The sequence below is a fragment of the Malus domestica genome, chromosome 01 (genome assembly GCF_042453785.1).
Source record: "Malus domestica chromosome 01, GDT2T_hap1".
Taxonomy (NCBI): Eukaryota; Viridiplantae; Streptophyta; class Magnoliopsida; order Rosales; family Rosaceae; genus Malus; species Malus domestica.
This window is the reverse complement of record NC_091661.1, coordinates 29,403,504-29,427,027: the sequence shown is the minus strand read 5'-3', so window position 1 is coordinate 29,427,027 and position 23,524 is coordinate 29,403,504. Positions and strand designations below refer to the sequence as shown.

Below are 23,524 nucleotides of genomic sequence, written 5' to 3'. Positions count from 1 at the left end.
TTGTTAACGCATTGACTTTAGAACAACATAAAGTGTTAAGGTTGTGACTTTTACGAGGTTGCTCCGATCACCTAATAGTGAATGTCATATATAAAGAGATAGAGATAGGAAAACAAACATAAGACCCTAAATTGGGCTATGTCCAAGTGGGATTCTAGGAGTTTTATTGTGACGTTGACATGTGTCACGTTGTGATTGGTCCACTAATTGGAGACAGACTCTTGTACACGAATCCTTCCTCTGAATGTATGAAATTGACCGGTGCTCGATAATTTCGAAATTAACGAAGTATGGTACAAACAACTTTCGTGCAATAGAGATATACATCGCAAGCTAACACACTATAATACATGAAAGCATAAAGAATTGTTCTCTGTAGGGTTTGTAGCTTGTAATGTATAAACTCGTAACAGTAGCATTTATGTTTCAATAAAATAAAGGAAAATTTGGATCCTTACTAGAATAAATCTTCCTTGAATTTCTTGTGTATCCAATTACAAAATACAGAAGAGGGTGGGATCTTTGTTCCTAACCCAGCAATTTTGCTACTTCCTATGAAATTCAGCATTAGTTGAATTTCAGTGGAAGTGTACCAAAAGAAACACTCCTGGAGATAGACAGTCCTCCTGTCAATAGAAATATCCTCTCAAAAAAAGAACAATCTAAACTCCTCCATCTACATGCAGTCATGCACCCACTACTATACAGCTTAATTAGGTGACAAAAATGTAAAAATAAAAAGGGATTAAACTAAGCTAACCTAAACATGTGAGCTATAATTATCGTTTTTATTATTATTATTATCGTAATCTAACTCACCTAATAAACATAAACAATCTTCCTTGATTTCAGCTTTGCTTGGCTTGTCCTCCTCAACATCTTCGCTGTCACCAACTGCCGCCTCAGCAGCAGCAGCCCCGGTCAGCTCTCTGGCTTTCCGAGCTTCAAACTCCCAATCTGTACGACCCAAAACCACCAACATGGTCAGAGCGCAGCTGCCCTCCGCCGCCAAGAGGCCGAGCCACAGCCCCTGAAAATCAAACCCCAGAAAGAATCCCAAACCCACGGCCACCGGCATTCCGACAAGATAAAAGCACCCCAAGTTTATGTTTGCTCCGACTTTCGGCCTTGCAGTGCCTCTCAGAACTCCGCACCCCGTCGTCTGAGGGCAGTTTCCGAGCTCGCAGAGCCCGATTATAGGCAACACCATCGATGTTAGCGCTATAATGTCTTTGTCTTGTGTAAACATGCTTGCCCAAATGTTCCTCACCGTTGTTGCAAACACCAAAGCTGAAAGGCCTAGCATAAAGCTGAAGCAGAGCCCTACAATGGCTGCAAGTTTCGCTTTTTTCGGGTTGTTAGCCCCGATTTCATTGCCGACTCTCGTGGACACACTGAAGCTTAAGGAAGAAGGAAATATGTAGATTAAAGCGGTAGTTTGAATTAAAACGCCCATTGAAGCAACGGTGGCTCTCGGATTTATTAACAACCCACAGAGCAAGATCATGATCTCATACCACCACCATTCTAAACACACAGAAATGCAGCTGGGGACCGCTAAATTTAGAAGAGTCCTCCATTCTCCGAAACAATCCATTGAAATCCCTCCCCAGGTTTTCTTGTGAACCCCAGAGACGATGATGTATACGATCACGGAAGCTACGAGGTTGAAGTTAGACCAAACCCCACTAAGAGCAACACCTTTGATTCCCAAATCGAGGTGGGAAACGAGTAAATAGTTGATGGGAATGTGAAGGATGATCGCGAGGGTTGCACACAATGTGAGAGGCAGAGTGATGGATTGACTTCTGAGGTAAATTCTCAGAGGGTGGAGAAAAGATTGAGCGAGAAGATCAGGGAGAGAACAGAGGAGGTACAACTGAGCTTCGGCGGCGATGGCTTCGTCCTGGCCGCAGATGAGGAGGATTTTCTTCATGTTCAGCCAGAGAAGAGAAATGGGTAAGGATGTAAATAGTAGGAGGAGGACCATCCTCTGCAAAGAGAGGCCTAGTAGAGTGTGTTTTTTGGCGCCAAAAGCTTGGCCGCAGATAGGTTCCATTCCCATGGCGAGGCCGGAGAGGATGGAGTAACCGGTGATGTTGGCGAAGCCCACGGCGAGGGAACCGCCCGCTAAGGCGAGCTCGCCAAGGCGGCCGAGGAAGAGCATGGAGATCATTGACCTTAAATAAAGCAATAAGCCGGTGAGTATCATTGGGAAAGCTATGGCAGCTATGGAATTCGCTTCTTTTAAAGCCAAAGAAAAATGGGATTTATTGTGGGGTTTGAACTGTGATTTATGTACTTGTTCTGGTTGCGGTGTTATGGTTTTGGATATCAATGGAGACGTTAGGGTTTTGGGTTCCTTTGAGTCGTTGATGGAGACAAGGTAATGGTGGTCTGAATTGCCATTGCAGCAGAGAGGAGATGTCACTTTGCACATTGTAAGTTACTTTCTAGAGAGAGAGAGTTGAGAGAGATTGTAGGTGTGGATTCTGAGAGGGGGGTGATTGTGGCGGTTTTATAGGGGTTAAGGAGCTTAGAATTTAGTGGGGCACTTTTTTTCTTTGGAAGGACTAGAGTTGTGTCTTTGTGATGACCGGCCAGAAAATAACAGTGAGAGATGGGTGTAAAATCCACTTTCAAATTCTCCAGTACTAAGATATATATATATATCTTAGTATTTGAGAGGTGGCAAATCACTCATTCAAATCATAATGGATACTCGTCGTAAAATTAAACTAAATGAGTCTTAACAAGTACCCATTAACAGCCCAATTAATTAATTAGTCACCTCTAATTATAAGGGGCTAAAAGCCGGAGCAAAACGCTAAACCAAGTTGTTGATAAATATACTGTCGGTTTGTTTCATCTTCTACATTTCATTTTCAAACCTTAAATTAAAACTTTTTTGAATCTTACGAAAGGGATCAAAAACCAGAGACGGAGTTTTGCATATATATATATATATATAATTAAGATTAGTCATTCAGATAAAGATTAACAACCGGATTAATTTAATATAATTAGAAGTCAAAGTTCTAAACCGGATTAATTTCCAGGGTGGGAGGCCATTGGAGACAGGGAGCTAGGACATGACTCGTTGGATAGTACTCTTGGCCAGTTATACAATGGATTCAATTTATACAATGAATCCAAAAAGCCCATCAGTCTGGGCCCACCATTCCTATGCTGTCTTTTTTGACACAAAGAAATTGCAGAAAACATTTTAAGTACAAGCTAGAGAAGATTAATGGGATTAATCTAACTAATACCCTTTGCCAGCCTAAAAAATGGTTTGCGTCATGGATATTACATAAACGGCTCAAACCATGCCCTTCTGGGGTTTTAACTCTTTTGTTGGTCTTACGGATATGTCCAAAGAAGCCGTCATTGTTCATCCGAATTTGCAATATGCAATGGAGATACTTACTTACCTATGCTTGGAATGCTTTATAGAAACTCTTTAAGTTAATCACGGACTATCATATACTCTATCGTTTTTATATGACAATGCATTAATTGATGTGGAATGCCATCCATGGCATTGAGGTTGCATGGAAATCATTCCGATCCGGAACATGAATTGTGAGCAACGAGCATGCATTAGTCAAATCAAGGATGTTTCAACTGCGGCCATTTCTGTGAGAAATTTTTAGTTGTGACGGGAACACAGATGATACACTACGTGTTTTTATGTAAGTGGTGGAAAATTTTAATTTTTAAGTTATTAACTTTTTAACACACATAACCCACAATTTATATAGGGACATTGGGTGTACCATTTTGTGTGACGGTCACACGGAAAAATCTCTCTATGTCTGCAGCCATGCACATTAGAAGACCAGAGTGGTCTCCATACGGAACCTTTTGATTCACCAGTTCCATATCCAGGGCATCTTTTGTTGAAGGTACGAGCCAATTGTATTTTCAACTTTATGCATGCACTGAACCCCATTTGGTTCAACTCCATCATAGCTCATAGGTCACGACTCACAAGTCACAACCCAGTGGGAAAAGTCAGCTTGTGTTGAGATTTTTTTCTTTGAATGTCGTTTTTTAATTGTGCTTCTCTTCTGGTAAGCCGTTCAAAGTCCTTTTGCTAGACGTCACACCATCAGAATGAAGCATTGCCAAATGGATGGCACTCATGGTTCCACACGCATGTCTTTGTGGGTTGGTCCGTCCTCTCTCTCTCTTACTGTTTTTAGAAAAGGATAATATAATAAAGATAAAAATTGTATTTTAAAAATATGTTAATAAATGAAAGATCAAATTCACAAATCATAATTTGGATAAAATAGTAACACATACTATATTATTTTGGATAATGCTAGAGAGACTAAATTTATAGACAAAATTTGTAAACTAAATGATGTGTCATCAATAAAAATAAGCAGTTTATCAACAGTTAAGTAATAAACCAATCATCGATTTTTATGTTATTTAATTTTCAAAATTTTATCTGTAAATTTACCCTTTCTATCATTATCCTATTATTTTACATATTATAAGAATTACGCGCAAGGCCTAAAGATCTTTTTGTTTAATGGGTCAAATTATATAGAAAAAGACAGTAGATGATTTTTGTCATAAAAACGTGTAGAACATTCAACACACAAATAAAAAGAAGACTGCATGCTTTGTTATTTGTTCCGTTCACAAATATGTACTTTGACTAAAAGAAAACCGAGTTCTTCTTCGTCTTTTGGACTAATCATCTTTTAACTTAACCAAATTGCTCATGTCGACCTTGTTTGTAGTCATTAGGATTTAGAATGTCCATTTTTTGTTGTCATTTTAATAGGAGACCACCACTTTCGGTGGACCCTTCGACGTTAGGGTTTAGGGACAATACTTGGGTCCTCACCAATCAGGAGCCTTTACACTGACCATCCTATGTGGAACAATCAAATAAAGACACGTGTTCCACTTAAACTTAACTAAAACTGGTTCCAAACAATCAATATTCTAGTATCCAAACATGTTCTTTCTCCCTCACCAGCCTTTGCCTACCTTTCCTCTCCTTCGCTGTCGTCGGCGGCCGATATCTCACCCCCACCTACTTCTCTCCTCCGGCTACCACATCCACATCTCCTCCTCCGACCTCCCTTCTCTATCCACCCCACTCACCACTCCTCTTCTAACCAACCTCGTGGACCCCGCCTTCAATCCCTCCTCTTCTTTCCAGATGCGACCATGGCAGCAAGAAGAGGAAGATGGTGGCGAGTCGCGACCAGTAATTGGGCAGGTCCAGAGGTGCTCCCATGGCTTCCACAGAAAATAACATGAGGGATTTGGGGTGGGGCCGACCGACAGGTTGAAGGCGGATGTGGGCAGGTTCCACATAAAAGAATATTAGGGATTTGGGGTTGGGCCGACCAAGAGGTTGGAAGGGAGATGTGGGTGGGTAGGGTCGACGTAGGAGAGGTTGGAGAAGCGGATGTGGTGGCCAGCTTTGCCATGACATAGGAAAGGGGAAGTTAAATATCAGAGTCCAGAGATTTACAAAATAATAAAAATATTATTAAATAAATAAAAATGTCGAAACGGTTACAAAATTTCAAGAAGCTACATTATAAATGATTGATTTCTCAAACTAAATTACAAGTAATATTTATAAAGAACTAAACCCAAAAAACATAACTCAAATGACTTAGGCCGAAATCATAAACTAACAAGCATAACCTAAATACTAAAATAAACTTTTTGACAAAAAAAAAATACTAAAATAAATCTCAGTACTAATATTTTCCAACAAGAAGAAGATGGGTGCTTGGTTACAGGTTCAAAAGTGAGAGTTTGTGTTTGGTTATGAGGATTGCAATAGTCTGGAGGAGTATAAAATGACCAGGTGGTATAATTCTTTTGGGTCACATAATATGGTCAGCAAGTTGGGTTCTCCCCGGGGAGTACCCAAGTATTATCCATCGTGTGGACGCATACATTGCCCAAAGAAGGAAGATACCATGTTCCCCTTGTGCTCTTAACATTTGTAAGAAAAGCAATACTTTGAATAATGGGTTTTTTAAGGGGTAAATATAAAAAAGAAAAGAGTTTGAAAACTTTGAATAAGGAAAAAATAAAGGGTAAAGTGAATAGTACCATAATTGACCTTTTAGTGTAAAAATATGGTTTTTCATTAAAGTGAACAGTACTAGAAGTTTTTCGTTAAAATTCCCAATATAAAAAATATTGGTATTCTTTGTTGTAATAAAATTGTAATGTTATGAAATTATCAACATCGTAATTTATTTTTGAACTTCTTGCATTATGTTTTACAGTTTTACAATAATGACATTAACATTTAACGTCTAAATTATCAGATGTAAGGTTACACTATAATCGTCAAGTTTACAATTCATGACTTCATAATATGTTAGGTTTATAGTTGATAACACACAGTGACGTTATTATTCTAACAAGGTTGGTGTTTACATGGTAAATGACCTATTACACTGTCAAGGTAGGTTGTTATGAGTGAACATGATCACATCACAAAATCATCGTTTGAACCTACAAACAAATTCACATATTGTTGACATACCCTCTAATAAATATCATTACCTTCAGTCCAATTAGAATTATTGAAAGTGTTTTTCTACTTTTTTTTACTTTTAGTTTTGTTGTCATATCATTCAGAAAAACTTTAAAAACTGCTTTTGTTATTGACTGCAAATTAAGGACAGATTCAACAAGCAGAAACTTGTACGTGTTTTCCGATCGAGCTTACTCACGACAGAGCTCATTGAATCCAATTCAGAAGGCAAATTGTATGCCGTAATGATGACAGTGTAGCTCTAGCTAGATCCTGCACCGACTAAATATCTTTGTGCTGAAAAATTGGATGCAAAGTTTTGAGAACACAATGAATCTTTGCCGACAAAAGACATGGATGCCCCCAAAATTCTTCGGCATGTGCAAAAAGAACTTGGACTATTGGTTAACACCAACATTTCTCATCAATAACAACAGAAAAATGCACAGTTCAAACAATTGTCGCATAATTTCTAATTAACTCCTTTATAATTATGTGAGCTACGAGTGACGGTTTTTCAATTGAGTCGTATTTCTTTTACTTTTTGACCATTAATTGTACTTTCAAAGCTTAAACTAAAGTATCAATCAGAATCAAAAAATTCGAAGACAACAACACAGTGGCAGCAACCTAAAAAACCACCAAGTTACAGAAAGCTATCGCTCAGACCTTGATACTAATGAGTAATGACCAAGTTTCAACTTGATTCTTTTGAGCTGATCTCTCGACAAGACTAAAGAAAGCTGTAACAGTGAACTCATTACCATGCAATCTGCCGTCAATCTTCTTGAGGAATGATAAGCAAGATCTTATCTAGACTTTCTTATTTTACTGTCTCAACTCTTCTTCTTATCTTGCAATGTTGCAGAATTAAACTGTTTATTTTCTAGGTCAATCTTTAATGATCATTACTTCATCTAAAATTGTTTCATCATCTAACAATTATCCAATAAATAAACGAATCATGTTTTTCACTGTAACACTAAAATTGTGACAAAAATTAATTGAATAGGTTTTAACAATTTTCTGATTTTGTTGGGTTTTTGTAGAATCGAACTTTAAGGGTGATGTAGAAAGTCAATGTGTGGAGAAGGTAAAACGAGAAGGTTGTTGCATCCCATCTTGTTTCTCTTAATTTCTTTTTAAAAAGGAAAAACAACTACAAAACAAAGGAGAAAAGAGTTAAGGAAATTAACCTAGTTAATTTGGCTACTTTGGACAAATAGTACGATGACAAATAAGCTACCGTGTAAACAGCTTAACTAAAATGTCCTAGTCGAAACAAATAGATATATGTCTTGGTAGATCCAAAAGAGAAGATAAGCTTAATTAATGAGGGGTCATGAGTCCTATGACCAGAATCCAAATATACGTTCACATTCAAGCTGGTGTACCCAACAAACTAATTAAAGATCCAAATCCTATGAGTCTGCAAGATTTGATTAGGATCTAATTTTATGTGTTAGCATTGATTGGTCAAAGAATTAGGGATGTTATCTAGATAAACTTCTTAAAGTTTCAGTTCAAACAAATTAATTAAACCCTCTTATGTTTGCTTTGAACTAAGACAAAGCACTTTGAAGAGAAGCATCTTAAAATTCCTTTTTTGACTTTGGCTTCTCCCTAAAAGCCATTTTTGATGCCACTTTGTTGCTTATTGTCTACTTCACCGAAAGCCATTTTCCCATTTGGTTGGTAGTGTGGGAAGAGACACAGAATAGGGTGAAATATTGTCTTAGTGAGGGATTAACTAGATTAGTGTTCACATAGAAGGAGAAAATTTTTAGTCTGCCAAAAATATGGTCTAATACACTAAGTGTCATAACATAAGTAATTGCAAATTTTTTTTTTCCAAGTATTCAACTACTTGTATTATAACACTTGCTTGATGTATCGGCCTATATTCCTATTACACTGAAAATCTCTCCACATATAACATGCAAAGTGCTACAGTGGAAATTAAATTTACACGTGTCGGCAGTCCATGTATATAATATTTTAAGTAATCTAAATGTTTTCCACGTCAGAAAATGGGAGTCATTTGCTTGGTCGGGTTTGACAGATTGATTAGATGATTTGGACAATGTTTAACAACAAGGATGATAACAAATTTGGCAAGAGATGTAACAAATTATGGTGCGGCGAAAACGATACAATCATTTATTTATTTTATGTTAATGTTTGTACACCTTTGGAAATCAGATCAAATCTATGACTTATCAAAACTGCGATCTTTAAGTTTTTTTAAAGACTCTTTTGCGAAGAAAAAACGTTGCAAGATATTTTTCAACAATCTTGCCATTTCTGAATCTTCAAACCGGAAAGTAGAAAGATATGTAAAAATACTAGTGCGTTTAAAAGCGTAGTTGGGATAGAGTTTTGTCAGCCAAAACATCTTTCGATTATCCTCCATTGCTTTTAAGAAGCCTATGGTGCTACTGCTACAATAGTCCGATTAAAAGTTTAGGCCCGAAGCATTTTAGAAACGGAAGTCATGATGCATATCTTATTGTTCAAAGAAATAAAGGAAGATGATGACTTTTTAAAGTGTTAGTGACAATCCCCTTGTATCAAAAAAGAAAGAAGAATAAATAACAATTCAACTCCCAATAACTACAAGTCTCTTACCATGGGAAAGGGATCCCTTGGATCCCTCTTAATCCACTAAGTTCAGGAATCTAGCTTGTTGAAATTTGATTTAACAATTAAAGTTATTATAACTTTTAAAGTGAATCCATGTTTGTAGCATTTGGATCAAATTTCAACCGTCTGGATTTCCGGACTTGGTGGATTAGAATGAAGAGATTCGGAGAGGATCCTTTCCCTTACTATGTATATGCCTAGAGCCTAGAGGCCTAATTTAGGTTTGGAAGAATATATATACTCGTTTAATTGCTTAATATATAATAGGCTTTTTAGTTAAAATGATCATTGAAATTGACATAACTTATCACTTTGATCCATGACAAATAAAATCGATAGAAATAGTCCATGATTTATCTACCATAAATCATTATGACCATTTCGTAAAATATCACTCAATATTCAACAAGTGAAGAGATTGGTTTGACAAAAAAATCATTAAAAAGATAGTCACGTAACAATTTAATGAGAATATTGATAAATTTTTCACAAAATGATCAAAATAATTTACGGTGGATAAATTAAAGACCACTTATTGATTTTTAACTAAAAAGCTTGTAAAATATTTACTCGCTTGAATATATCGACAATCATTTCATTTTTAATTTATATAAATTGTATATAATATATTAAGAATAGAGAAAATATACGAAAGAGATGGTCATAGAAGAGTGAAGAATGACTGAGAAATCTAAAAATTATGAACAAAGAAAATTACACAAAACGAAAGTTAAAAGTCCAAACCCATCTCAAGTTGCTTTTACTTTCTTAATTCTGTTATTATTAATTCTTCTTCCTCCTTTCCCTTGTACCCACATCTAAAACACACAAAGCAAAAACCCTAACAGCTAAAAACTAAATAACTATCTACGTTGACATAGACGACGAAGAGCTAATACCTAAAACTTAGATTCATGCTGAACAAAATCCCCACAAGGCCGGCCAAGAAACAAACATAAACCAATCAAGACCAATCGACGAAAATGCAAACGACGATAACCTTCTTCAATCACAGATCAATCGAGAAATCGAAATCAAGAAATACCAGACATCCAATTCTGTAAATGTACCTCTCCTTTAACAGCAATAATAAGTTCCACCATAAAGTTTTGAGCAGAAACTACTGCGGATACTACAAATAAGAAAGTCCACAAGAAACTACAAAAGTAGCATTACGATTTTATTCCGCGGTAGTTTTCAAGGGAACAACATAAGTCAAGTTTCAGGATCATTCCTCCTCAGCTTGTGGAGAACGGCTGCAGTTAACAAAAGAAAAGTGTTAAACAACAGAAGCTGAGAGTAGATAATTAACAAGGTTAATAATCCAGCAAGGTTAGTGGGATTGAAACTCAAACCTGCTATATCTCTCATTCATGGGGCTTTCAGGCCCTCCATAGTTGGGGCTGTCCCTAGCTTCAGGCGGAGAATTTGGGCTTGCAACGCGACCATTTTCCAGACTGGCCCTCCCCTTTTCATAAGGACTTCCGCTGGGGCCACGACCATTTTCAGGACTGGCCCTCTCTCTCTTATATGGACTACTGCTTGGGAGACGGCCAATTTCAGGACTATCCCTTTCTCTCTTATATGGACTACGTCTGGGACCATTTTCAGGACTACCCCTCTCTCTCTTATATGGGCTCCGACTGGGACCATGGCCATTGCCTACCCCAATCTTCTCTCTTCCATAAGGACTACGGCTACGGCTACGATCACGAACAAGGTCAGCACTCACCCTTTCTTTTCTAGGACTATGACTAGAGACGCGGCCATGATCAGACCTGTCCCTCCTATATGGACTCGGGCTGCGCCCACAGCCATAGTCAGGACTTACTCTCTCCCTTCTATAAGGACTTGCTCCACGTCCATAATCAGGACTGCCCCTCTCTCTCCGGTAGGCGCCAGGGCTAGGGCCACGACCATAATCAGGGCTACCTCTCTCTCTTTTGTAGGGACTTGGGGACCTTCTTCTATCACGACCTCTGTCTGGAGACCTATCACGACTTCTCCGGTCAGGGCTAAATCCATCTTTTCTTTCATCATCATCACGAACTGCATATTCCACTGATATAACTCGATCCATCAACTTGCTGCAAAAATATACATTATCAGCCAAAATTGAACTTTAAATCAAGATGACCCATTAACTAAGAAAAAACAGAGATGGACAAAGATAAGGAAGAGAGAGAGAGTGAGAGAACGGGGATATCCACCTCATGTTTGTAGCTTCCAATGCCCTGGTAGCATCCTCTTGCGACTCATATTGAACAAATGCAAAATTTCTTCTGATCCTTACACTGACGATTTTCCCATATGAATCAAAGTGCCTCTCCAAATCCTTGGTCCTTGTGTGATATGGATCAAAATTTATGACGAACAAGGTCTTTGAAGGTCTTGTATTAGTCGAAGATCTTCTTGATGCACCAGGTCTTCTAGTACCACGTTCTTGCTACAATACAAAACATAAAAGTGCTAAAACCAGGACACACTTGAAAAAACAACTAACAAACAGTGACAAAACTAAATAGTGATAAAAATGGCCTACATTTGCTACCTTTGTCCATTCGACACGTAGCCTGCGTCCTTTTTGACCAAATTCTTTTCGGTCAAGTCCCCGAATGGCATATTCAGCATCTCTCTCATCCTCCATATAGATGAAAGCAAACCCTGTAAAAAAGTAAAGTACAACATTATGGACTGGCAACAAATGCCATGTATTTTTGCCAAGCAAAGGTAAGATTTCCCCCGTACAAGGATTCTTCAATAAGAGGCGGCATTGCTCCTTTCGACAATATACAAACCACCTAGATTCTATCCTAATTAAACAGTGAGGCAACCTCCGGGAAATCTATAAACTAAGTGACCAATAAAATTAGTAACAGACCTTGCGTTATGAACTAAATGATGTCAAGGGACAAGAATCCAAAAGTGGATGTCTCATGGTGGGTCAATGTAAAGAGAGTGCCTTCTCCATCTAATCGGCTGCCCCGTCCATGGGATTGGCAGTGTTTCAATTGTGATTGAGGGCTGGGCGAAGGTCGTGAGGAATGAAAGGCAATTGTGACTGGAAAACGTGGGATGGCGGTAGTGCAATTGCAGATCAGAGTGACTCTTCTTGAAAACAAGAAGAGGAAGCTCATCACAAGCAAGAAACGAAATTCTGAAGAGCCCATCCACTAGCCTGGAGGATTATGGATATCCCAAGATAATCCTGCGTCAAAGAAAATGTTGAGTATGGGGGTTTATGCGTCAAAAAATACATGCTTTTTCTTAAACGTATCCGGAACCCCCACAGGAACTCAACAAGGAAGACAGCTGCCACTGAGAAATGCAGACCGGATGATTCTTCGGCCGGACTGCTGATGAAACAGCGTACTGGAGGTGCCACGGTTACAGATGCAGACATGCTGTAGTTGAGTTGCCTTTCAGCAGTAAGAACCAGTTTTGCTTCTCGTAGAGGGCTAAATGATTGTTACTAAAAGTTTATTTCACTGCAGGTTACATGCATGCACAATTTCAATCCAGTGTTTTCTTGTCTTCCAACAGACTCCTCACCCAGACAATAATTTGAACAGAGTAACAAATTATAGTGATGTTCATCCCTCAAACCTCAAAAATCAAATCAGTATACCAAGAACCTCAATGCATGATAAATCTAGACAAAGTTGCTTTTAAGTACCCAACTCAAAACTGGGTGAAATAGGAATGCACGATTCAGAATCTAGAACATGTTTACAATCATTCGTGTCAATTCCGGAAATAAAGAAATTTAAAATTTTGAAGATGTTGTATTAGAATTCATCCTTTAATTTTGATCCCAAAAGAATTAGAAATTATTTATTTACCAAAGTTGCTAAAATCACTTTCACACCTCAAATCTTACCACACATCCAAGCTGTAAAAGTGCAGTAAAATTTTGAAGCATAAATATATGGCTCGCCTGTGTGAGTTTAGAAGTCAGTCCTCATTTTGGGTTTCAATTCCCTAGTTCAAATAAAATAAAATTATTCATAACTCTTTCAGGATCAAAACTAGAGGACGAAATCTCATATAAAATCTGAGTTGACTATCCAGCTTCATGGTGCTTTGCCATGTGAAGTAGAGGATGCTTTGAGTATTTTTGAGGAGAACAGATGCATCATTTGTGGGAGAGGGTTAAATGTTGGTACCACAAGTGAAATAAGCACAGTACAGAGACGAAGAGAACTAAAAAGTGTACTCACCAGACTTCATATCGACCCTATCAACTTTCCCATATCTACCAAACAGCCGCTCCAATTCATTCTGTCGAGCATCATATTCAAAATTCCCGCAAAAAATCGGCCTCATTTCCTGGCATAAATGGGAATAATCTGTCAGCAATTATGAAAGTAATCTTTCACACTTCATATTGCACGTGAGCAGCAAAAGACCAGTCTATCATAGAGTATGCATATGATAACAAACAACAAGAAAACCCAACACTAAATTATTAGATAAACAAAGGCCACATAATTTCAGAGAACACCACCCGACGCCAAACATTCTTTCAATTGCAAAAAAGAACACGGTGTTTAAATGAAAGATATAATAACCATGTTATGTTCACAAAGCACGGGTCTTTTCTTATACCAGAACCGCTAATTCACAATTACATTAACCAAGTTCCGAATCACAAGAAATATCATAAATACAGAAACAAAACAAAAAAAAAAAAAAAAAAAAAACCCAATGCCTACAAACAAATTCACGGTGTAACTTCAGGTGTGCATAACCTAATTTAGCACAAGAAAAATTAAATCCAGCTAAGAATAACACTAAAACAATATCTCGGTCTCAAATTTAACCAAAGAAAAGAATGTAAGAACACACAAATCCAAATTAATAACAAAAAAAATCACAATTTTTTCAAATAAATTAAGCAAAGAAATCAGAAACAAACACCAACAGTCAGATCTACCACTACAGAAAGCCTACATATCAGATCTCCATTTATTTTCCGAGAAACGGCACGAAAGATACCAAATTGAGCTAGAAACGCATCACATAACCAGATCACGAAAGAATTTGGTTTCTTTTCAAACTTTCTCGGAAACCAAACGGAAAATTGAGATTATTCGAATGAAGCTTCAGGTTTCAGAGAGTTTCGTACCTTCTCTTTGGAAGCAACGGAGCTTCAGACTGGAACCCTAGCGAGCGAGCGAGCGAGCGAGCGAGCGAGCGAGCGATGGATGTGAAGGAGGTAGGTGATACTTTCTTCGATTTGACCTTAACGAATTCCCACGTGAGTGGAATAAATAAATAGTAGAGGAAAAAGAGAACGACGTTTTTGGATATTTGTAGAAAAGGGCCCTGTACTTTTTGTTATTTGTAAACTTGGCCCTTTCTGATGACATGGACATGGAGGCACGGTCTTGGATTGGATGGAGGGACTATAGAAAAATAAAATCAATATCAGGGGCAAACTGGATATTTAACCCTTTTCTTTTTTTGGGCTCTTATTTTTTCACGTTCGGGCCTCTGGGCTTCAGTTGATTAAAATTTCAATTTGATCCTAAGCATGATTTTGGTCCGTGGAGTTGTACAATTTTTCATGTAATTTCAATTGTCGTGATTTAACTCGTGAAATTTAAATTGTCACGAGTAGTATACGTGGGGATAAATTGAAGTATCTTGCGTGCTAATTAAATTGTAACAATTAATAAACTACAAAGTCGAATTGTAACAAGTGATAGTACATTAACCAATTATGATTTTAGTCTTTGTGTGTCTACCTCATGATTGAGGTTCAAATCTTTTATCAGTAGCCAATTTTAAAATCATACACATAATGTTGCTTCGGAGTAATGTGTATGTCCCCCATTCAACCAATTTTGTATCTCCCGTCATCTAAATTAGAGTAATTGGAGTATCGTCTTGTAAAAAAATAGGTAATATTTCGAGGCAGTGTATTTGGTTATTCATGAATCCGAACTAATCTTACAACATCCGGTACACAAAATGGAAAACGATACAATGCAATTTGTAGCTAATTTGCATTGGATTGAATCAACAAATGAAATGAATATCAATATTTTGGTAACCTTTATTTTCTTTTGCATACAATAAAGAATCAAATAAACCAAGGAGCTTTGGAGGAAGAGCCAAATAGGGTTGCCTCAACTTCGGTTTGGTCCGGAAAGAAACTTAAGTCGGACTGAACTTCTGGCGTTTGATGCACTTGATGTTCTTGCCCTCCTCCTCCGCCGCCAGAGTTGATGAAGGCAATCTCAGCTCGTGTTTTCGCTAATTGACATTCTGCGTTGTGAATTTCTTGATGCAATTGGGAAATAGTCTTAACACAACCGTACACTGAGTCTTGTATTCTACATTCGGCTTCATAGCACAAAGTATCTGCTGCTTCAGCTCTCAGATGGCCTGGTAGTTGCTGAGGAATCATAAGAGGAAAAATTAAAGTTAATCACCTCACTAATATAAGATAAATTTCTCTTAAGTTCATAAATTATGTTGCCACGCGCTTGAATCCCTTATAACAACAATAAATAAAGAAATCTATCATGTATGTATGTATGAATTGATTATGTTTCTAGAGTAGTAGGATTATGTACCTGGAGCATTTTGGCAACGTTGCTGGCACCATAGATCCTATGAACAGAAGCAAATCTTTGAGGATTATTTGGAGGAAAATATGGAGAGAAAATGCAATCGGAAGGACATCTTCTTCTCAGATACTTGCAAGCTGCACAACGACCAGAAATCATGAATCAAAATCTAGAGGAGGATCGAAATCTCACCCTAATAGATTCTTTTTTCAATCCTTCAGAAGAAGAAAATCTTAGAAAATATTTGTTGTGAGTTAATTTTTTAAAAGGCCAAGATATATGCACGCTATTTGTATTGAAAGAAATTTGTATAGCTTTGGAAAGTTTTTTCCAACGGCTACTTTTTTATTGGCAAATTGAGAAAATTTGATGAGGATGGCAATCCTAGATTTTTAATTAGCATTTGGTTTCTCTTTTTAGATTTGTTTTGCTGATCACAACATTTTCCATTCGAAAACTTTGTATTTTCATTGGACCAAGACTGCCCTTTTTTATTTTAGGAAGCTAACCATGCAAGAGTTGACCAAATTTTATTCAAACTTTTAGATCATAAATTTTTGGCATAAGTTTGATGAGATTTGGCTAATATGGGCCTTACTCAATTTTGTTTGCTATACGTGCAAGCCTTGCCATCATAGCCCAAATCTTCTCTCATGAGTGAAGATATTTGTGCAAAAGACGGGATTATGTGTAATCGAAGATATATCATATTTCTATTTTCATCACACGTCAAAGAAAGACATTCTAGCCACACTTTGAGTTTTTTTTTTCCTTGTGAAATAGAGTAAACATTTCAAATGTCTTAACAAGGAAAGCATACTAGGTCTTTATTTTATTTGCAAAATACATCTTAGCTAGATAGCCAAAGTTCACCTTACCTAGATGCCAAAGGTTCAACTTATCTAACAAAATACATAATTATTACATAGCCAAAGTTCAATTTATTCCGCAAACTATTATAACTATTACACCGAAGCAAGCCAACTCTATAATCTAAATCCAATCAAAATAACTAAACAAATTTCTCCAGGATTGGATTTGGATCATTCTTGCTCGCTGTTAACTCCCTTTAATATAGACTACAAACCATCACCCAATAAGGCATTCAGGAAATCATCGTCACAATCCTGCATTAAAAAAAAAAAAAACACAAGTAAAATAACCAAGATGTTGGTTAGCAAAACTTATCAGAGATACCATGTCAAAATCGTATAAGTGATAGCTATAAATTGAATTCTTGACTTGCCGGAAAAGGGAGTGCTGTCTGAAATAACATGTTGTAGTCCTCTGATTCAAAGACATTGCCGCTGAATTCAGGGTTGAGGACTTGTTGATCACCTCCCTGCTGCTGCACACAACCACAATATAATTAGTATCGTGATGGAATCCTTTGTGTGTTCGTGCGCGTGTGTGTGTATGTGCTTAAAATATGAAATGAATATGCATGCCTGGCTCCAAGATTGTTCATTAGGTCCGTTTTCTTCAACATGGTATGGGCCAGAAGATTTAGGGTTTGAAACCTGGTCCACAAAAATGAGTAAGCAATATAATTAGTAATGTCGTGATCGAGTAAATATGCGTGTGCACACGAGAGTATGTGATAAACTATGAAATGAAGTAGGCATGCCTGGCTCCAAGATTGTTCATTAGGTGCATTTTCTTCGACACAGTATGTACCAGAAGAGTTAGGGTTTGGGACCTGGTCAGGAGAAGGGTCGGAAACATTGTTCACGGCAGTGTCCAGACCTTGGTCCGCAACAGCAGGGTTCATTTGATTCGGAGTAGCGTCTGGCACTTCAACTGGATATAAGAAACTAGAGAAGTCGGGAGGAAGTTGATCTTGATCTCCACCTTGTTGCTGCAAACATTAAAGCGGGCAATTTGGCGAGAAAACAGTAGAAAAGAAAAGAAGGATCATTAGGGTTTAGGATTTTATATGTACCTGAGAAGAAGGAGGAGGCTGATAGTTGTTCTGCTGGTCCACGAAAAGATTACTAATCATCAAAGCATCAAGAGCTTTGTCCATTTCTTGTCCAGGAGACAAATTATTCTTGTTGACCAATGTAGGAGTAGTAGTGCTATTATCATCGGTATTCTCTGCTGGCGGTGGCAACACTGAAACATTTTGTTGCTGATCTTCTCTGTTCTTACTGAAATCTTTTCGAAACTGATATGCACTAGAAGTAGTAGTGCTAGTCCCAATCCCAGCAGAAGGCGACAACGATGAAGAACATCCTAAGGTAGCCATTGGTGCAGTAGTACCACTCAGACTCACGTTTCGAACCCTATTGGTCAAGCCATTGATAGTCTCATTGTTGAAGTTAAACCCATTTGATGAAAATCCACCAGTCCCATTGAAATTATTGAGTATTCCCGGTAGCTCAGATCTGCCATTAGGGTTCATCATTTGGGTTCCTGAAAAATTACCAATCAGCTGCTGATTAGTAACATTGTTCTGAATTCCTGGTGTGCCAAAGTTGTGGCTGAATGGGTTGTTATTGGTGAAAATTCCATGCTGCCTTGCTTGTTGCAACATTTGGATCAAATTATTTGTAATAATATTATTGGTGGTAAGTCCAGTAGTATTGGCAGCATTAGAAGATATGCATCCACTTGATCCAAAATTGTTCATCAGTTGTTGCATTCCAAAAACCCCTGGGCGGCGACTTGCTTGAGAAATCAGCTGATGATTCACATTTCCAAGCCATGGTTGATGGCGGAGAAGATTAGCTTGAGTGATATGGTTCAGCAGACGGGACTGCCCCGAACCGATAAGTTGAGGCATGGATCTCATGGTGGTGCTGCTGCATGAAGATTGCTGATAATTAGGGTATTGGATCGAGCCAAGGAGATTAATGGTATTTCCATCAATCCCATCTGAGGATGGTTGAAATGCAGAGGCAATATTGATTGGAGATGCTCCCATTTGTTGTTGTAATTTCAGGTACTGTGAATATTGGTCTCCTGCTTCCATACTGTTGAAGACCAGTCCTGGGTGGCCAAATGCAAAGCTTGACCTGAATACCCTCTCAGACAAACACTTGGAAAGTCTAGCTTTCTCAGCAACTCGTTTCAAGAACATGCGATACTTCTGCAAATTCACATAAATATGGACACACCATCATTAACAATTTGATCATTAAGCATAATCTTTCTAGTTCATATACAGACCCATACAAATGTTTTGTGATAAATATTGGAATACTTGTTACCGTGCAACAAATTCGTACTTCTCTTTGCTACTAGGGTTTGGTCATTGGGTACCAAAAATAGCAAACGGCCGGGTATCTTAAAACTTATTGAGTAATCCTTCGTGAGCCAAATAAATTGTACTAGTTCCACTAAGTACCCGACCATTGCAAAATATGAGATTATCATTTGCTATTTTGGGTACCTAATGGCCATGAGGAAGGTGTCGTATTAGTTAAACCAAGAAAAAAATGATTTAATACTATACGTACCATTCCATTATTATTTCTAATATGTAAACTTTTAGACGAATACATGGTTACTATGCAAAACTCTCTTTTGTGTTATTTTGCAAGAATTGAACATCTTCACACATACACACACATAAGTTCTCTTTCTTTCATTAATCTTTTTGTTACGACTGAGAGAAATGGAAACCAAACATTAATGAGTTAATTATGCCAGTTGATCATAATAGTGTGTGCGCCCCCTTGTACTCAAATTTAAATATCCCTTCCTTAGGTTACACTAGCTTAGAATATATATATATATATATATATATATATATATAGACACACACATACACACACACATAAATATATATATATATATATATATATATATATATTGTCTTGTAAACAAAATAAAACAAGAAAACGGCATAAAAATAGATGAAAATGTGGAAAAGACCTGCAAATGACTAGCCACATTTTCCCTGGTCAAGCCTGGCACATTCATGAACTCGAGAATCCTCTTTGGCACTGCCTCTGCATGAAACCAATTACATTAGTCAGTACAACGTAAGTATGTATTTAAACACAAAAATTAAAATTAGGAAAGAAAAAATGAGAATTGGCAGTAGAAAATGTCACATACTGTCCAAACCGATGTGTCTAATGGCCAATAGAAACTGATTGTGAAGTGAGTTTGTCCACACCACTTTTGGCTTCTTTGGTGCAACCATGCGTTCCTCATTATCGCCTTCCCTATCTCTCTTTTTTGCCTTCTTCGCCTTTGCCTCGGCCTTTTTCTCATGTTGTTCCTCATCAGTATCCGAAGGCATCCCAGAGTTACTTCCATTGTCCACCTCACCAGGTGCTTCTCTTGGAGCACCTTCTATTTCCTCTATAACAACAGATTTACCTTTCTTAGCTGCCTCAGCATACTGCCATACATTTTTAATGTCATCTTTGCTCACAGGCTTTACCATATAATCAGCAAATCCGCCCTCTAAACTCTTTAGTATCACATTATCGTTGTCATCTGCGGACATCACTGCATTAAGAAATGAATTAAACAAAATGAGTTGGACATGTATTGACTAAAACTAAAGTATACTTAAGAGATTAATTTTTTCACTTAAAAATGAAACTCACTAATAACAGGTAGCTTAAACTCATCACGAACATGCTTGTGTAATTCAAACCCATCCATCTGAGGCATATGGAGGTCCGTAACAACAAGATCAAATGCGCCTTTTTGTGCTCGAAGAATAGCCAAAGCATCCATAGGATTCTTAACAGCGACAACTGAAATCAAGTGTGGCAAGAAAAAGAAAAAATTATTAGTGTTGAAGTGTGTGTGTGTATATAGACACACGCGCGCGCGCACGCGCATATATATATATATATATATATATATATATATATCAATGAAATCTTGCAAAATTGTTCAACGAAGTAGTAAAGTGATCTAATTGAGAATGGGTCTTAGAACCCTAATAAGCAAGCATGCATGTTATTTACCTTAAAATCTTATTTATACGCAACTAAGGAATGGATCTCGTAAGGAGCCTTTTTTTTTCTTATTATAAAAAACAAAATAGTTTTTTTTATATACCCTGATTGGAAGTAAGGAAGTCAACAATTTTTTTTTTTTGTCAAACAATAGATTTTATTAGATTAGATGTTATATTAGCCACCGACAGGATTTGAACTCACGCTGTCATACAAGAACTCAACACATTTCCACCATTGCGGTAAAGAGCCACTTGCAAGAAGCCAACAATTGACTACCCCTTCTTTTGTACAAAAAAAAAAAAAAAGGCAACCAAGTCTCCTTTTTACTAACTTACAAAGTTGCACAGCCAAAAATTCTAATTGCCAAACAAATATATATAGGTTTTTATGATAATTCTTACAAAAAATTAAATCGGCAGAAAGCCTGAAACTAAAAAAAAATTAAAAAATTCTCTTACATCCTTTGATTGAAAATGATTTTTTTTTTTTAAAAAAAAAAAACACACACACATGCGGCAAAAAATCTGATCAAATTTGTATAAGATGGGATATAGCCGGGTCTGTCTATAGAAAAAAGGTTGGGCCAGAAAATAATTTTTCCGCAATTTTTCCGAGAACACATAACACATCGATATATCAAAAGGCATGCAAAGGCCTTAGACAAGAGTGAACCATTTGAAGATCTTTTTTTGTCAAACATATGAAAACGAGTTAACCATTTGACGACCTAGGTAACTTATGAAACTAAACAAAATAAACATGATATGACAAAACAAAAGAATTAACCAATTATTCTAAGAAATATTTAAATCAAAATGTCATTTTAATGAATTAAGAATAATCTAGATGAAATTTTCAAATATAAACTATATAATATACAAAAGGCGCCAATTCATGACAAAAATTCCAAATTCCACTCTTGTTGTGTACATAGGTGGCCAATCAAAATGGAATTTGTCTTTGAATTGAGCAACAAATATTAATTCTTAGAAATTATTGTCCTACGCTTAAATCTAAACACAATATCTAAAAGAATAGGCGCAAAATCGTATTCAAAACATTTTTGTTTTGATTTTGGTTACATATTTGAAACAATTTTAAAGTAGTAGTAGTCTTCAATCTACATACCTTGATAGCTCCATGTTTTGAGCATTGCTGAAACAATAGCTAGAGTGGTGGCATCGTCGTCCACAACCAAGATATTGATCATACCAACGAAAGAGGGTTTGGAAATGGAAGAAGATTGCCTAAACTCAGCACCATCCGTAGCATCCATTGCTTGGAATGAAACTTCTCTTGCACCAAACTATTCAGTAGTGAGGGGTTTATATAATGCAAGGGCTGGTTAAGTCAGCCGTGACATCAAATGAAGGCGCAACAAGTGTAAGAAAACTGCTTAATTTAAAGAGATAGAGTGTTTACCTTTTTCTAAATTACCTCTATATTTTTTTTTTCAGACAAATGCATGCAGTTTACATTGTAAGTTACAAAAGATGTATATGCATCGACCACTTTAACATTTCACACTAATTAATGGTAAAATCTAGTATGAAATAAAAAATTTATATTATTTTACCAAACATAGGAGATTCTTACATAGAGTTCTTTGTGAAGAAGATTTCACAATCTTTCAATTTAATTGCCTTCCATGAAAAATATTTTCCAATTTTGGAGTACCATTCCAATTTTTCAACCTGAATGCATATCATTTTATTTGCAATTCAAAATTTCAAAATTTGGATTGTTTTTTCAGGGAGTGTTGTTTAGTTAATTTAAGACAATTCATACATTTATGCAGTTAGCATTTTTGTTAGTTCAATTTATATAATTTTGAATTATCCATTTTATAGTCAGCCAAGTTACTTCTCACATCTTGAATTAAGGTGTTTTTAGTGTTATTTAGGTAAACATCTTCAAAAAAAGTATGAATGAATACATGTATTAGTTATATTAACGTGGAAAGAATGGTAAACAATTAGGAGTTTGTATTGAACATCTACTGTTCTAGCTTGATTAAGTGATCTATTATCCATTGTAATAAAATCTCTTGAAATTAACAGTTTAATTATTAACTGTCTAATGACCTAACGGGATTAATGACTTTACGATTTCCACTTAGCTGCCTATAACGATTCACGAAAAATCATTTGCACAAGGAAATAATAGAATATCTTGAAATTAACAGTTTTAACAGTCTAACGACCTAATGGTTAATAACGTAATGGTTTATTCTTAGCTGCCTATAACAGTTCATGACCAATCATTTGCAATATATATATGTATGAAAATTTGCTAGCATCAATCACCACGTGCTAATTGAAACCAAAATTCATTTTTTCGCTAAAGTATGTACTCTCTTATTCTTTTATTACAAGCGATAATAATATTTTAAGTTACATTAAGGGGATAGACGGTTTTGAACCTAAAACGCAATATGTTGAAGAGGAAGACCCTATTCATCAAGTTAATATATCAATTGTTTTACTGGACAAACTAATTTTGTCACATTTTTTTAACTAAACAAATTAACTACTAAATGCTATAATATTTACCTCTTTAAATTAACCGAAAAACTCAAAACAAGAAAATCAAACGCAGAATATTATGATTTTTTTGTCAGTAAAATTCAGAAGATTGTTGAGTAAAATTGTGAAAAACTAAAAGTGACGCCCGTTATAGCAAAAAAAGCATTGGTAGCAAGAAAAGTGGTCAAATTTCACTTCTTTCTGAGTTTCGTGTTTTAAATGTAAAAGCTGGTAAATTTTGTTTGATATTATCTTGTTACACTTTACAGTCTCAACGTCTCAAATTTTTGATTTCAAATTGGAGGGAACCTGAGT

At 36.6% G+C, this 23,524-nt stretch overlaps 4 protein-coding genes across 9 annotated transcripts; all 4 read right to left on the bottom strand.

The window, feature by feature from the left end:
• Positions 1-454: 454 nt before the first annotated feature.
• Positions 455-2,515, bottom strand: LOC103417839 (protein DETOXIFICATION 49-like). Its single transcript, XM_070820164.1, has one exon. It carries the CDS (start codon positions 2,438-2,440, stop codon positions 761-763), a length of 1,680 nt encoding a protein of 559 aa, XP_070676265.1. The 5' UTR covers positions 2,441-2,515; the 3' UTR covers positions 455-760.
• A 7,719-nt stretch (positions 2,516-10,234) lies between these two features.
• On the bottom strand, positions 10,235-14,465 carry LOC103441256 (serine/arginine-rich splicing factor RS40-like). Of its 6 annotated transcripts, XM_070820187.1 has the most exons (8): positions 14,307-14,425; positions 13,399-13,507; positions 12,512-12,666; positions 12,060-12,386; positions 11,730-11,842; positions 11,389-11,624; positions 10,534-11,265; positions 10,235-10,434 (listed from the first exon to the last, which is right to left on the bottom strand). In XM_070820187.1, exons 5-8 carry the CDS (start codon positions 11,823-11,825, stop codon positions 10,407-10,409), a joined length of 1,092 nt encoding a protein of 363 aa, XP_070676288.1. In that variant the 5' UTR covers positions 11,826-11,842; positions 12,060-12,386; positions 12,512-12,666; positions 13,399-13,507; positions 14,307-14,425; the 3' UTR covers positions 10,235-10,406. The 6 variants fall into 6 exon arrangements, with proteins under 6 accessions (XP_070676288.1, XP_070676283.1, XP_070676278.1 ...); XM_070820182.1 differs by lacking the exon at positions 12,512-12,666 and having other exon boundaries at positions 14,307-14,465; XM_070820177.1 differs by having other exon boundaries at positions 11,721-11,842; positions 12,060-12,666.
• Positions 14,466-15,148: 683 nt separating this feature from the next.
• On the bottom strand, positions 15,149-15,962 carry LOC108170777 (LOB domain-containing protein 24-like). The gene is made up of 2 exons (XM_017326176.3): positions 15,763-15,962; positions 15,149-15,581 (listed from the first exon to the last, which is right to left on the bottom strand). Exons 1-2 carry the CDS (start codon positions 15,913-15,915, stop codon positions 15,267-15,269), a joined length of 468 nt encoding a protein of 155 aa, XP_017181665.1. The 5' UTR covers positions 15,916-15,962; the 3' UTR covers positions 15,149-15,266.
• An 873-nt stretch (positions 15,963-16,835) lies between these two features.
• On the bottom strand, positions 16,836-21,960 carry LOC103441267 (putative two-component response regulator ARR13). Its single transcript, XM_070821900.1, has 9 exons — positions 21,813-21,960; positions 20,322-20,603; positions 19,822-20,220; positions 19,636-19,712; positions 17,699-18,847; positions 17,384-17,614; positions 17,205-17,276; positions 17,003-17,104; positions 16,836-16,883 (listed from the first exon to the last, which is right to left on the bottom strand). The coding sequence occupies exons 1-9, from the start codon at positions 21,958-21,960 to the stop codon at positions 16,836-16,838; spliced, it is 2,508 nt and encodes an 835-aa protein (XP_070678001.1).
• Positions 21,961-23,524: the final 1,564 nt, after the last annotated feature.

Excerpts from the sequence above, each read along its gene's own strand:
- LOC103417839 (XM_070820164.1), bottom strand. The coding sequence starts at position 2,440 with ATGTGCAAAGTGACATCTCCTCTCTGCTGCAATGGCAATTCAGACCAC.
- LOC103441256 (XM_070820171.1), bottom strand. The coding sequence starts at position 13,504 with ATGAGGCCGATTTTTTGCGGGAATTTTGAATATGATGCTCGACAGAAT. Across the intron at positions 11,625-11,720 it reads AATGGACAAAGGTAGCAAAT|CAAGAACGTGGTACTAGAAG; the intron begins GTAGGCCATTTT and ends TTTGTATTGTAG. Across the intron at positions 10,435-10,533 it reads ATGAATGAGAGATATAGCAG|CCGTTCTCCACAAGCTGAGG; the intron begins GTTTGAGTTTCA and ends TGTTAACTGCAG.
- LOC108170777 (XM_017326176.3), bottom strand. The coding sequence starts at position 15,915 with ATGATTTCTGGTCGTTGTGCAGCTTGCAAGTATCTGAGAAGAAGATGT. Across the intron at positions 15,582-15,762 it reads ACGTTGCCAAAATGCTCCAG|CAACTACCAGGCCATCTGAG; the intron begins GTACATAATCCT and ends ATGATTCCTCAG.
- LOC103441267 (XM_070821900.1), bottom strand. The coding sequence starts at position 21,960 with ATGGATGCTACGGATGGTGCTGAGTTTAGGCAATCTTCTTCCATTTCC. Across the intron at positions 19,713-19,821 it reads TAGACACATCGGTTTGGACA|AGGCAGTGCCAAAGAGGATT; the intron begins GTATGTGACATT and ends GGTTTCATGCAG. Across the intron at positions 17,105-17,204 it reads ATGAACAATCTTGGAGCCAG|CAGCAGGGAGGTGATCAACA; the intron begins GCATGCATATTC and ends GGTTGTGTGCAG.